Genomic DNA, 13,295 nt, shown 5'->3' with positions numbered 1-13,295 from the left:
CAGCGTTATGTCACCGTACTGTATATACCAATATATACAAGAATATACAAGAAAGCACTGTGAATAACAAAATTGTCAAACTGTCAGGATAACTTCACGCCAGTCAACTTGCTCATTTAAGTAATTTTAAAAAGGAAAATCAAATCATAGCTATTTTAGCTACAACACATTCCTGTTATCAATTGACAAATAATGATGGTGACATCTAATTTATAGTTCAAGGACCATGTTCAAGCAAATAAACAGGAAATTTTCTACCCACATGTCCTCCTCAATTTGCTTCTACCACGGTCCATTAAATTTTGAAAAAAGTTTAGAAGTGCATCACTTTATTTTGATGTCTTACTCGTAGCAGCCATTTTCCCCTCTAACCTAAACAAGCAAGCACACAAACCTAGACACAGCCATGACATTTGCATCCCACTTGATGTTTAAAAATACTACACACACATAAAATTCTGTTTCAGGCAGCACGAGCAGGGGGAAAAAAAGCAGAAGCATTAAAGCACCCTGATATAAAGTCTTTTTCTTTCATTTTCAAGTCATTCATTGTCAGTACAAAACTTCAAACCTGAGTGGCAGGAACTTTGAACTTCCTCAGTACTTTAAACTAAGGAACTGATTTCTTTGCTCTTTCCAAGATCTCTCAAAATGCTGCCTGCTGGTTTTTACAACATCATGGTAGCACCTTAAGGTAACAGAGAGATTAAACACGGTAAGGTGAACTTGTAAAGTGGCAAAGGTTTCAGGAAAGGGATTTTAAATATTTAAGTATTACAACTGAATATAATGAGACATGCTTAAAAACAACAAATCTGAAATAGGCCATGTAGGTAAGATTAAAGACCAGCAAATCATTTACTTTTCTCATGCCATATTCAAAAATCTTTTTGTATGCAACTACAAAATCTTGAAGATAGAACATCTGAGAGAAAGGAAGACTTTATATTTATGTGCACTACATTTTTTGTTTCAGATTTTCAGACCAATTCAATATTTTTATATATTCAAGGAGTACAGTCCACTGTGATTCTTTTGTTTAAAGAAACAAAATGCTGAAAAGGTATTTGACTGATAACTTTATCCAGAAATAAGTAAATAAAAAGCTGAACACATAATAATAATGACACATTATCAGCAGAATAGAAATTTGCATTTGGGATTGATGCACAATTGTCTCTAAATAAGCTCAAAGCTTGTCTTCATGATATTCAGAACCCACTGGGACTCTCTATTATGATGACATGTACAACCACAAATTATAATAGAGACCTTATTCAATTTAAGCATTCAAGATAATAAGTAAGAGCAAGCTACACTGACAACAATATGCTGGGTTCCCAATCAAAGATTTTTTCCAAAATGACCTTCCTTAAAATAGGGGTAATATATGAAGAAAGTATATAATAATGTGACTTATATTTGAAAAAAGTGTACATGCAAATAAATATAAGGAGGAAACATTCTGCTCCCCATGTCATACCCAATTAAAATCTCCAGGTAATGACCCCATTTGCATAGTAAGCTGTACCCACAAGTGGGAATTTTAATGGGGGCACCACCTGAGTACATTAATTGAGTGTGACATTACTCCAACTAGTTTTGTGCTTACCCCACTGAAAGATCTATTCATATTATTTTTTATGTCATGCTGCAAGTCAGATTTCAAGAAGATACCAACAGTCCTTCAAACTTTGATGTGAATGAGAAGAAAGGATATTATTACATTATGCATCACATGCAAAGTATAGGCCCTTAAATTGGTAGTACCTAATGAACCTCTAGAATGCATAGTTGCTCAGCTCTTATGCATGTTACATCTGAATGTTAATTTGCAGAGAATGAATAAAAAAAGCTGGTTTTGCTCCCATTTTCAAACTGGCACTGTAGAACTGTTTGGTCTAAATCAATGCCAAAACTGAATTAGTTCCACTTGATATTTGCTCTGCTGGAATTTTTTTTGTTCTGTGTTTTGTAAACCAACAGTTATTTTCCAATATGATCTGTGCATAACCACTCTGTGAATCATTCAATCACATCTGGTTCAGTAATGTAAATTGTTATTAAGCCATTCAGGGCTGGGGAATTAAAAATCATGTGTATATACAGTATACAGTATTTAAGTTAACAGTAACAAAAAGCTTTGAAGCAAATGCACAAAAGGAAAAAACACAGTATTAAAACAAATGTCCTTATTAAATAATAAAGAAGAGAATTCAAAAGCTATAATGTGTATATTTCTGTAGCTAAGGGCACCAGACGTTCATTTTGCGGACCTGAGTAACATCCGACTGAGAAGTGAAAAAAATGCTCCTCTAATGACTTATTTAATATTGTAAGAGAAATGACCTCAGGTCCAAGCAGCACTAAATTTCTTGAGACTGAAAACAGAAACAATGGAATTTTCTTAATCAGGAAATTACAAGCACTTGTGCTGAAATGAACTGAGGGAAATTGATTAAAAGGATAAAGGTGGGTGACTTTGCAAAAGGTCACAGCACACTTACCTGGAGATGTTTTTTCCCCCCCTTGCGATTAAAAAAGAGTGATAGCCATTGGGAATATTTTCAAATGCCATTAGTGAAATAAGATGGTAATTTCTGAGCAGAATTTATCAAGGCAGAAAATATAAAAGGAATGGAAATGTCTTGCTGGGACTTGCAGGGGGTATGCCAAATAGGACAGTGTTGGGGTTAATTGAAAGGTTAATAGGGGGTTGTTCTTGCCAAAGGTCAGAATACAGCATTACCCAGCAGGGGAGCTGTTTTGGTTCTTGAGAACAGGTAGCATATGTCCTCCTGAGTGATCACGGGTGTCTCTGTGTAGCACTGTCTACGTGAAAGCATTTTAAACAGATCTCGGAGCTAACCTTGGATACACAGGGATCCCTCTCTTTTTTGTATTGCGTTAGAAATTCACACACCTTTACAGTACAGTATGTAAAGACGGCTTTGATGACCAATGCTGTACTTACTGCCTTACAAGTTCCTACTTTACAGGAAACCGTAGCGCAAATAGAGGGTGGCTGTCCAAATCAGTTTCAGTTTTGCACGCACTTACTGTAGCTATGATGAGTCACCACTGCAAAAGGATTCAGCTCCGATTTTCAAAGACAAGGGCATAACAGGAAGTCAAGTACAAAAGAATGTCTGCATTTAAGCGGCTGTAATAACTGAATGCAAGTTCAACATAAAGACACTGAAGATAGATAAATAAAATGCAAAACACTGAATATAAGTCTTTATGCATTTTATTTTCAACAGTATTCAGTTTTACAGTTTACACCCGAACGTTATACACACAGTAAAGTTTGGCATATGCTGGGGGGGGGATCAGTGAGACAAAACAGAAAAAGAAAACACTGAAGTCTAATAGGGTATAAAACTAAAACTGTACTTTTAGAGAAGATAAATAATATTTTATCAATGGAAATAGTACTTTCACATTATCTACATTTAAGTTTGAGAGTTTCTACTATAAATGGTACTTAAATGTTAATTCTACCAGTAGAAAAATATAATGGCTACAAATGACAGAATAGATTAAGTAGAAAATACTATTAGCATCTATACAGTATGCATTACTAAACATTCTCTGCTTCAGAGACAAATACTTTGTGCTAATATATTATGGAGGAAAACAAAAGAAACTGACCACAGAAGACAATGTAAAGCAGTCATTAAAAATATCAAGCACCATGTTAAATCTCCTCTTAAGAGTTTCCTCAAATTTGGTGACATTTTCTGTGTGAAATCACAGATGTATATTTGTTTTGGTCCTTTATATAGTCTTTTCATCAAATACAATAATGGACATGCCTAACAAGGTGGTAACGAAGGTAGGATGTACAGTAATACCATAGTGCTTCAACAATCACTTTTTAGCTTGTAAAAAGTGGGCCGTTAATACCAGTCCCTAACCCTAAACAGCAGTCAAAGGGGAAAAGTTTAAATCAATATGACCTGAAATAATTATATTTATAAGGAAATAAATGCAAACAACAAAAAAGTGATATTCAGTGAAAAAGTGAAATCGGCTGAATAGAAAGACCAAGTTCCTCTAGTATTTAACTAGAAGTTCTAATAATAGGGCTGCATGTTAGCTGCACTGACAAATGCTGCTGAGTTTACAGAAAACTCCTCAACAGCAAACAAAAACGCAGCGTGGGACAAAACTGTAAAAAAAAAAACCCACTTCACTCTGTATAGCAAAGAGTATACATCATACATCCACAGCTTTGTGTAATCCACAAACATTGATTCAAATCCAATATCAATCCCAGGAAACGAGTATCCCTGCCTTTTGTAAATAGTTGAGCATGATTATTCACATATTTAACACACGTAAAATGCTCCTAACTATAAACTATTTAAGAAACCTTTAGAAAAGTTTCATGAACACACCAGACTTAGCATTTTTTCAAACATCCAATGTTCTGTATGTGTATGTTTATAAAGATAAACAATTGATCAAATTTAAATTGTGTTGAGATGGTGTTACTTAGACAATGTTTGTGGAAACTAAAAAGAAAATGTTAAAGATGGTACTATATCAATTACCATCCCTTACACATAAGGGTGAATATTTACGTTTATAGAATTTACACACTCAAAAACATGTTAAAGTTTTAGAAGAAGCATGGAAGAACACAGAAAAATTCTAAGCATTTTTTTTATAAATTTACTGTATTTTCTATTTTTCTTAGTTTTACAGTTGTCATTCATACAAAATAATATAAAAACATAAGATAACCTGTTTACCAAACTACAGTAGACAATGTTAAAATAAATCTTCTAAAAACAGTATATTTTACATTTATGATTGTTTTTTTAAGCCTGGGAATTTAACAATAATGTTAGAAATAAGACCCAGGAAACTCAGTGGGTTCTAAAGCACTCAAGGCATTAACTGATAAGAGTATCACAAAGCCTCTGTGCCACCTGAACATCTTTTGGTCATTTCATTGGAAAACCTTACTGGTATTTAGATGGTCTTTGCAACGAAAGACAAAAATCCTGCTCAATCCTTCTATTTGTGTAAAAAAAAAATTACAATACTCTCCAGACCCTTCCATAAAAGAGCCTACCCAAAGAATAATGTGAAAGTGCCAATAGTACTATAAAAGATCTTCTTGAGCACATCGGAATAAACCTCAGAGACAAGATAGCTGTGTTAACTTAAAATTACAGTTGCCTACAGCTTGAAACATTACTTTTTATTTCTTAAATTTAACCTCAGCTCTGCATAGTTGGTAATACTACTCTACAACAATTTTAAAGTACGCTCATGTCGATTTTACGTTGTCGCATAATTCCACGTACACAAACGGCTTTTGCGTGCTCTCCAGTACAAAGGCCTTTCTGAAATCTGCGTCCATGTCATGAAGTAAGGAAAAGGATGCATGAAGCTTCAGCAGTTAAACTCTCACTGTGTACATCTCTCTGTAACGCTGGTCACCCTAGTTGTCCACCTCCTTTATATAGGGCTGAATGTGTCGATTGCGGCTTATGTGGGGAAGCAGATTCCACAGCACTCCATGCAGATCTCCAGGCAGTCTGACGACTCGCAGCAGGCATCCATGATGCCGCAGTCCATGTCACAGGGGCAGTTACAGTCGTCCCCCAGGTCATCTCCGCAGCAGCAGCAGCAGGCCTCCGAGGTACAGGTACCACACGACGCCTGGGCCACCACAATGTTACAGAGGGCCAGGAACTCGCAGAAGAGGCAGGCCAGGATGCAGTGAACACAGCAGTCTTTCACGGGGTCCAGGGGGTGGGGAGCAAACAGTTGGCCATTTTTTTTAAACGGGGCGGGGGGAAAACAATATGGAAGAAGACAGCATTAATGACAACTGAAAAACGGGTCCAATAAACGTATTTTCTTGTCTTAAAATAAAATAATATCAGAAAGCAGTGTTAGGTCTTTCACTCATCAAATATTTCTCAAATTACTTTGATGCAGGCCATGTGACATTTAAAATTGTGTTGTTTTTTTAAAATGTTAGGAATGCATAGACATGTAAAATGCAGTAGTCTCTTCAATTCAGTTTGTTATGAGCACCTGCAGTACAATGTACTTTACATGAAATGTGATAAAGTAACAGACAGGTTATTTTAACCCAGACAGAACACCACTAGCTTTCGGGTAAGCAGAAGGTAGCAGCTCTCTTATCTCCCTTTTAAACTAGACTGAAACATTAAGATTTTTTTTTTTACTTTCTTATATGCTAGCTTAGTGATTCAACTGACACATTCAACAAAGATTTAGGACAGAAGTATGAAGAGAGCTCTGACAGGGAGACAGATGACAAATGCATAATATTTACAGAACGAAAGGCAGAAAACTTGCATCTCCTGAAATGAATCTTAAGCTTGCAGTGAAAAGGGGACAAAAGAAGGGGAAAACCAGAAGAATCGACATCTGAAAATCATTTCAAAAGAATGAATTACACTTTTGGGACTGATTAGCAAATTTTCTAATAATGGGGACATTATCATGCAAACGCACTAGCTGATCATGTAAAGCTGATTAACAATGTCCCAAATTTCAGCAGCAAATTGCTGCACTACTGCTGATGTTTTTCTCCTTTTTGATTAACATTTAACCTCATTTTAGAATTACGTGTTTTTTTAGTGTAATGACAAATTACTTTATTTCTGTTGTTAGGTAAAACTGAAGATATTTTTTATATCCCTGTTACCATATATGCATGTGTGTAGTGTGAGCTGGATCATTTGCTTCATTGTTTTACCCAGAAATGTTTCTTACAAAATACATGCTACCATAATAATTCTGAACATATTACTGTCTGTAATAATGTTGCCAGCACAAATATTTTTAATATTTAAATGTCTATCTATATTAAATACAGTATACATGTACATATCTTTCAATCCTGCATGGACAGTTAGTGAATTTTGGGATTAAGCTAAGCTCATAAAACAAATGGCTCATTAAAACGTTTACATCACTTGAAAAAAGAAGCAATCCATAAAGAGAAAGCAAAATATGGTCATTTTAAAATTCTTTTAAAATTCTCCTAGAAAGCAGAACACAAAATCATACTTGCACTCAGACACACAAAAAGTGGCTATAGATACTATAACTCACACAAAACATCTACTGTATGAGGAGATTGTAGATAATTATTGATTTGTGAATAAATACAAAAAATGTGTCACATTACATAAGAAAACATATAAGGAATTGCAAACACTATGAACATCAAAGTTGAGTGCTATGCTATTCAAGAAAAAGTCCAACTTTAGAATAACTTAGAAAGCTCCAGCAACAGTCAGGAAACTAAACAGAGTCATGAGGAAAACCCAAAAGCTAATATAAAAAGAAGAACAGTATGACAAAATAAGAGGGAACAACTATACACCAAAGAGCAGCATAAAAATCTTAAAATTAGGAAAGTCTGTTTGGTGGGAGGCCAATGTGCAACTTCTGCTGCAGCAAATTCCTCCAAAGGTGGATGTGAATGACTGACCGGGTTTTCAATACAGCAACACTCAAAATGTCAAAAACACCATCTCTAATCTGGAAATCATCTAGAAGGCAACTCTACAACTGGTATGTTTAAAGGTAGCACTAAATTTGACACTCTATGACAGATGATGATGACAATCCTCATCACTATTCTTCATTTAATCACGTCACTTACAGGGACGACCAGGCCACAAGGCTTCCAATATTGTTGAACAGAAAATAAAGCTGTGAAAGAAACATTAGAGGATGTGACAGTTTTAACATGTTCAAGTATCAGGCAGAAAAGATTAAATCAAACATCTGATAACGCACTCAGATATGAAGGGAAATTATTTCAGCTAACTCTGCGGAAACTGACGTAACTTGTGTCCAAGATCAGGTAGTTGATCTTAAAAGGTACTTTTATCAATTTAAACACCTTAAAGTATAAGATGGCACTGAGAAATGCAATTAAGACAGGATGTGTTTTTCGTATTGAGGATCTTTAATTTAATTTGAACTAGTGAAGAATATGTCTGGTGTGAAGAGAGGGTCAATCAAACAAAAAGTTTAAAAAATGTAATGATGAGTGCATTAGGGGATGTATACATAGCACAGAAAAGAGTCTGTCTGAGGCAAATTACTGTTTTTCATACTTTCTATTATCTCCATTATTTGTGAGTCTTTTGGGGGCAGTAAGTCTCTCATTTGCAAGGTCTTACCGTTTAAATGTTCAAACTAAAATAGGCTTAACTGTATCTCAATATGAGGGGATATTTCATAATTAACTGCTGATTACTTATTCTTTGGATCAGTTTCATATAAGTAGCTTGATTACCATCTTGAAGTTACACTGAAAACCAGGTTAGTCAGTCATTCGTATTCGCCTGTGAATTCTGTAGGGTCTTAATAATAAGATGAGGCTTGAGCACGCAATCAAGCATTTGAAGGCAAGTGCTAACATTTTTCAAAGAGTACCGCGGTCCTGGGGAAGTCAAGATAAAACCTTTCAACCCGAGAAGAATCAAAGCATGCAAGCTGCAAGAAAAAAAAAAGTTCAAAGAAATCAATTTGGAAAAAATTGTACATATATCACTTGGAGGTTTTTTTAGCAGTTAAAGCACTGGTCAACTTTCTGACACAAGTGCTGTGATGTATGAAAATATTTTGAAATTACATATACTTCCTTCAGCAAAACAATCTATCAGGAAGCACTGCAGATCCAGCTATCCCTTTTTATGCTACTGTCCTTATACTGTATATTACTAGTTTCCCCCCCGAATAGTTCTGCACAAAGATACAGCTCATTGAACCCAACCCCTTTTTAAAGACAAGCAGATACTGTTAGGAGTGTTTAACTCTTGAACATATATTATTTTCCCTGGAACACAAGCCTCCACAGTTAAATCCTTGTTTCCTTAGGAACAGAAGATTGCGTTAGGCTGCTCAAGTATTGTATTGTACTTGTGACGAATGAACTCATCAGCTGTTTTAGTATGCTTAAGTAGGCTGATAAATAGGAAAGAGCTATCTGTCCTGTGAGACATACATCTCCCCAGCTGGTTTATATATGGAAGTTAGCCAATATTTCAGTAAGCTTTCATGTTGCCCTGAGAGGTCATACATGACAGAGGTTTCTGTAACTGTTGTACTGGCTAATGTGTTCACTTACAGATTATTGACCTTGGCCATTTCTCTTTTTAAACTAGCTATACTGGCAGAGTTCAGAACACTCGAAACAAATCTCCAGGCACTCAGCCGTCTCGCAGCAAGAATCAAAGAGGGCAAAATCACAATCGATGTGGCAGTTGAGGTCCTCAGCAGGGGTTTCCTTCAGGCCCACACAGCAACAGGAGCAGCAGGCACAGCAGGCGCTGCAGGCTGCATGTAGGCAGGAGGAGCCGGCCTCCAGGAGGCCAAGGGCGAGCTCGGTACACTGCCAGAAGAGACAGGGCCAAACCAAAGAAACACAGCGCTCTGACACAGACAAGAGACAAGAAGAGGGCCACACTGGTCAACACGCATGGGCACAGCAGAGGCAGCACGAAACACAAAAACACGTGGACAAGAGGACTGCATTGATCAACAGGTGTCGGCGCAGCTGAGGTAACACAGATCAATCAGAAACACCAACACAAAAAAATAAAAACAACCGGACAAGAAGAGGTGAAGCTGTAAAGGTGAAGTTCTTTTTATTATTGATGAAAAATGCTGCTATTTCAAATTCTGTGTATTTCTTGCTGTGGTGTAATTGGTTACTGGTATGAGAAAGTGTTTACTTTAAGGCTTCCTCTAGTGAAATAAGGTTTTGAGGTTTATGAATTAGTGAAGCGCAAAACAACTGTTGCCTTAAAGCTGTTAGAGATAGCTAAACAAAAGACAAAAAGACATATGTGCATAATTAATTTTACATAAGATTAGTGCAACAAGTCGCATTCACAATGATTCATATCATTTACAGTATGAAAGACTGCAAGATTCTTTTTGAACACTATCTAATTATTTGAGGTTAAAAGTATAAAGGCAATTAAGTGAGATTCAATTTGTACAGTAGTTTTCTTGTAAGCTGCATCACATTTGTATAAGATTACTGATATGCAGGACTCTGATGGACTTTTACATTTTTCCTTCATTTATTTTTCCTTCCTTTCTAGCTAGGATTAGGATTTAATAGAAATGTTGAAATTATTACACCTTCATCCATTTCCGTGTTCTATCAAGAAAAACAAGGATAGCAACAGCCCTTGAGCACAAAACCTACGTCTGGGCATGTCATTCAGGTTATTGTATTAGGCTATTCAGATAAATACAGATCACTGAAATCAATGTTAAATGCTTTGTAGGACAATAGAAGGATCCACTTCATCTTGACTAATTTGAGCAACATGTCTGTAACAGAAAATTGTTTTAAATAAGGTTTTAAAGAACACTTAAATTTACTTGTTTTCAGCCAGACGAAGGTTATTTTTTCTACCCTACTCCTTTGAAAAAACTGCATTTTAGTGACACCATTTATAGTATTTGGATTGTTAAAAGGAAACACAAGGTGAGGAAAGTTAAAAATCAGGTTAATGTACCTTAGGCCACTGGACACCCTTTGACATTTTGAATACTGAATATTTTGAGAAAAAAAAATGATTTTGAACACTCATAGACATGTTTTTATTTTATGTTTAATTTCTATTTAATGTAAATCTTTAATAATTTTAACTTAACACTATACAGTGTACAGTCAATTTCATTTGTTGTTTTATTATTTCAAAAATACTAACTGTTTTACTTGAAATGTTATCCTGATTATTTAATTGTATTTAAAGCTAGAGATTGGGGACACCAAGAAGAAGCCAGATTTCAGACAAATCAGCACCTATGAAATTGTTTCAGGACCCTAAGTTTGAACTGCTGACAGGGGCACACATCTACAGTAAGTTCAAACTAACATCAAAACTCAGTACTCTTCTAAAACCTAGAGAAATGTCACCACTTTCCCAAATATATTCGATTTCACACACATTTGTTTCTCAGACTAGAAGGAAAGGACAATAAATTGAGGATGAAAACAGCCCTTCAGTTCCAAAGCCCTCCAGCAAAATGTGAAAACGGATGGCTATAAATAACTGTGATATAACAGACTTACAGGGATTAATAATATGCCATTATTCCTTATTCATCTAGCTCCAACAATCAAAAATCTTTCAGCACGATTTAACAAGATCTACAAGACGAGATGCACAAAAACTCAATGCAAGACTGCTATTTCAATTTACTTTCCATCTCTGCAAGAAACCTGTGTCCAATCTTTAGTGGACTATGTACTTTGCTTTTTTCTTCCATTCTACTCTTTTTTGTTGCTCTGCAGACAACCACGACCAGTTTCCTGCCTTACCCCCATTCTTTTTTTAGAACCACTGGTTCATTTTCCCACCATTTGGAACAGTCAACTATGTTTTTCACATCTTGACAGCAGCTGCGACTCCCTGTGACTGTGCACAGGAGAGAATGAGGAAATGAATCCTTTCAGCCACTCGTCTTTTTGAACACGAGACTGGCAACACAAGCCCTTGCCAGAGGTCTGGGGTCAATCGAAAGAGAGGCACATCCCTCCTGACGGCAGTTGGCAGCTGCCAGGAGGCTGCCTGGGTCTCTCCCTGCCAGTGAAAATCATGGCCACAGTGATATGACCCTGGTCCAAACCCGTAATCACATAGACCCTGCACTTGAGTGAGCGTCTTTCCTGGTTGAGCATGTTGAGAGCCCCACCTTCCTTAAAATCCACTAGTTATTAGCAGGCTTAAAACATTGTAGGTCCATTTGGAAGCTTATCTAGGCCATACAACAGCTGTAACATAGGAGGTCCATGGGAAAAGAGAAGGCCTAACATGTTTTCCCTTTAATTATTTCTCATTTCTTGAGCAATGAGCCATTTACTGCAAATACTGTAAATCCATATACTATATGTACAGTACATATACTGTAAGAATTACATAGTGTATGTACAGTATTAGGAACAAGTAATAGGTTTATTCCATGCTGAAAAAAAGAAGGCCATGGAGCCTTCGACACATTGCACCACAAATCTACAGTAAAAAAATAGTAAACAGAATTAGAAAATAAATGCGTTACATTACGCCTGAAAAAGTCAGAAGGGTAACTGGAGCAGGTGGAAATCCTAAACATTACATCTGTTTTTTATTTGAAAGTAAAATGCCCCTAATAATGGTTCCATTGATTTTTATCCAACCCATTACTCTGTATTCAAAACTTATTACAGTTCAATCCAAGAACCTTGTTTAATGTTTTACAGTAGAAAAATCAGACAATCCCATTGTAACGAACACACCCATATGCACTAGAGGAAGCAACAAATCATGTAGCCTTAGTTAAAGACAAGACTTCTCAGTGTTCTGCACACTAATTTGTGAATTACTGATATCTTTGTATTCCTGAGCAGATAAATTCTATTTATAGACATAAAGCTTGTTCCTTTCATTGAGCAACCATTTTGTCCTTAAAGGGCATATAGATCTTATTAGCTTAATGACCATTAAGTAGAAAATTAACAGATTTGGAATACCAAATTGTCACGTTCAAATGTAAAAATTAATTGTTGTTCTAGACTGTTCTAGATCTTTTTTTACTGAAAACCACAGGTGTTGAGTTGCAGTTTTAAATTGCAGAGCATAAAAATTCAAATTTTCTATGGTGCAAAAATGTCAAAGAATTCAAGAATATTTCAAATTAGAAAGACAGGAATACGAGCAATCTTTTAGCCACAAATAACAGTTCTCCTGGTATGGTGTCATTCATTAGCACAAGCCGTTTCTTCATTTATTACTTGTTAATAGGTTCCATACAAATAGTGTTTCAATGTTAATTTTAAAAGCTTTTTACCTTGCGATGTATAGTACTTCTATAATCACTCAGATTCTTGACTTTGAACAAAATGCAAGAGCACTATTTTGAAAATATAGGCCAATCTTTTCCCTTACATTACAGTAAACAATGTTAATTAGATTTATTTTACAATATGCAATAGGACCAACAACTTTTGTGTACTCACTGTAGCCAGGAAATTAAAACAATGAAAAAGAATAAGCGAAACAAGAAAAGAGAAACAAGAAAATAGGCTGAACCTTAAATATAGGTGAAATGTTTCCAACTATTTCATAAAATGAACATAATGAGAAATTCATTTTAAATGATCAGCCCCTATTAAAAATGAACGGCATATGCAGCAGTAGTATGAGAACGCTACAGGCGCCCTCCACTCTAACCTCATTATAAGGTCACACCTTGGTGACTAACAACAATAATCCCCTTCATTA

General features: G+C 35.8%; 1 protein-coding gene across 1 annotated transcript in view; it reads right to left on the bottom strand.

The window, feature by feature from the left end:
* Positions 1-3,234: 3,234 nt before the first annotated feature.
* The window catches only part of mdfic (MyoD family inhibitor domain containing), a 41,891-nt gene continuing 31,830 nt past the window's right edge, over positions 3,235-13,295 (bottom strand). The window contains exon 5 of the mRNA XM_006633454.3: positions 3,235-5,753. Within this exon, the coding sequence (XP_006633517.1) occupies positions 5,506-5,753 (248 nt within the window). The 3' untranslated portion in view covers positions 3,235-5,505. The remainder of the gene's footprint in view (positions 5,754-13,295) is intronic.

The sequence above is a fragment of the Lepisosteus oculatus genome, chromosome 7, assembly GCF_040954835.1.
Source record: "Lepisosteus oculatus isolate fLepOcu1 chromosome 7, fLepOcu1.hap2, whole genome shotgun sequence".
Taxonomy (NCBI): domain Eukaryota; kingdom Metazoa; phylum Chordata; class Actinopteri; order Semionotiformes; family Lepisosteidae; genus Lepisosteus; species Lepisosteus oculatus.
Note: the sequence above shows the minus strand (reverse complement) of the source record. Positions and strands in the feature narration are given on the sequence as shown.